General features: G+C 44.6%; 1 protein-coding gene across 1 annotated transcript; it reads right to left on the reverse strand.

Moving 5' to 3' along the window:
- Nucleotides 1-238: 238 nt before the first annotated feature.
- On the reverse strand, nt 239-1,756 carry LOC125526941. The gene is made up of 4 exons (XM_048691537.1): nt 1,744-1,756; nt 950-1,370; nt 690-823; nt 239-585 (listed from the first exon to the last, which is right to left on the reverse strand). Exons 1-4 carry the CDS (start codon nt 1,754-1,756, stop codon nt 296-298), a joined length of 858 nt encoding a protein of 285 aa, XP_048547494.1. The 3' UTR covers nt 239-295.
- Between the last annotated feature and the right edge of the window lie 413 nt (nt 1,757-2,169).

Below are 2,169 nucleotides of genomic sequence, written 5' to 3' on the forward strand. Positions count from 1 at the left end.
TGCAATCCTTTTTGTTGCTTCTTCTATCCGATTTCCATCTTCCCAATGATGGTAACATTTCATCAATTCCACAGACATACAGACAGCTACAACACAAGTAACATTTCTCCAGCCATACATATGCTACACAAAAACAAAACCGGGTCGGCAGATGCCCACCCACCGGTTACCGGCATGATGATGATGATGATGATCCAGCAATCAAAGGTAAACAAAACTACTACTCATGCTGGATCCTAAGCTGATCGCTAACGGAGGTGGGATTGCTAGCTCGGAGGCGATGCTGCGGTTAGGGTCACAGAGCTGAGCTGAGATGGTGGGGGCAGCAGCGAAGAAGCTCTGCCTCCGGGTGCCGCACATTGCGAGGAACCTCCAACAGCAGCGAGTCCTGATCACCATCCTTGTCCGGAGGGGCCGGCATGGATGATAACTTGCCTGGGGGTAACATGAACCGGTTAAGTGCTGCTGCTGCTCCTCCTCCAGTTGCATTGCCAGATTTCGGCATTCTCAATCTCAACGGAGAAGAAGCCATGGCCCCAGATTTGGAAGAAGCCTTGTCCATGGTTCCTCCTCTCACTTCTGCATCTTCACAAACAGAACAAAATCATAAGACATCAGAGATTGAAACAAAAGTGATATCTAGAAAATAAAAATGCAGGTGCAGAAGCACAGGAACCAAGATTGCTGACCTGTGAAGATTTGAGGCTGGCTTTCATAAAGTCTTTTGAGAGACTTCATAGTGGACTTGGTAAGGCCTCTCAAAGCGCCACCGGCGTTTCCCCTTCCTCCTACTTTCTTGCTCTCCGAATAATGAAGTTCATGCCTGCAAAAAGACCAAAAAACTAAAGCTAATGAAATTCTCCGGGACACTACCAACCAAAACAAAACATCTTTTCTGTGATTAGTATTTAATGTAGGACTGCAACCAATGCTAAAGGGTGTAAAATACCTCCTAGCACTCTCATGTGACCACATTAGCTTCTGAGATGCGGCATTTGAGTTGCTCGCTCCGTTGCTTCCCCTATGCAGAGTAAGTGAGGCAGGCCCCGAATTGGACTGACTTGTCACATATGACTTGCTATGTGCAGGAACAGAATTTGCTTCTGATACTGAGTTTGGATGTGTAAGAAGCATGCTTCCATGCCCAATCTCAAAGCAGCTAGCGGGAGTCTCTCTATGATAAATCAGTAGGTCTTCATCCGAGGATCCTGGAATGGTACGAACCGCTGAACCAGAACATAACTGCTCTTGATGCATTATGGAGTTGAGATCCTCTGCAAGCGCTTCCACCGTTGACGGCTTACGACGACCGATGCAACTCTTTTTTCTTGATGGTACCAGTGGCTCCCGGGCATGTGATTGCGCTGAACCTGAATTTTAATGATCAAAAAAAACCACCTACTTAACAGCAGTGAAGGAATGTGTATATGTCGAGTGATGTTTGTGATGTGGTAAAGTGATAACAGTATCACTTCAGCGAAGGAATGTGTATATATCAAGTGATGATAATAACACTGTAATGAAGAAATGGGTTACTTAAAAGTGGCTCCTGACAACTACAAAACTACCTAAACATGTTTTATACAGAAGAAAAAAACAGAATGTTTAGACAAAAGTACCTGAATACGATCAACATACCTAACAACAGTTGCCAATACAAATTGATGTTTATGATATCACTTGAGCGATATATGTCAAGTGATAATAGTAACACTGTAATGAAGGGTAGTGCTACAAAACTACCTGAAGAAAACATGTTTATACAGAAGAAGAAGAAGAAAAGTAGAATGTTTACAGAAAACTACCTGAATAGGATAGTGCTGATCCAAAACCAGATGGATTATTGGATAGTACTAAAAGTGTCAGCAGCATCCCCTGTCTTCCCCAAGTTGTGATGAGAAGATGGTTGTTTCTTCACTATTCTGCAGCCGGGCTCTTTCTTGGGTTGTTTCCTCTGCACTTGTGGTGCTGGTGTGTAGTTGTCCAGTGTAGCCTTTTTCCTCCATCTCGTCCCACACGCATTGCAGAGCACTGGCTTCTCCGGTGGCCCGTGTCGCCAGAGAGGACTGCCTGTATCAGCAGCAGCATTAGTTGGCATGAGCAACAACAAGTAGAGGCATAGAGGTGACAGATATGACAGGGAGACTCTGTGTTATTCAGAGTTTGTGT

Source organism: Triticum urartu, unplaced genomic scaffold, assembly GCF_003073215.2.
Source record: "Triticum urartu cultivar G1812 unplaced genomic scaffold, Tu2.1 TuUngrouped_contig_2379, whole genome shotgun sequence".
Classification (NCBI taxonomy): Eukaryota; Viridiplantae; Streptophyta; class Magnoliopsida; order Poales; family Poaceae; genus Triticum; species Triticum urartu.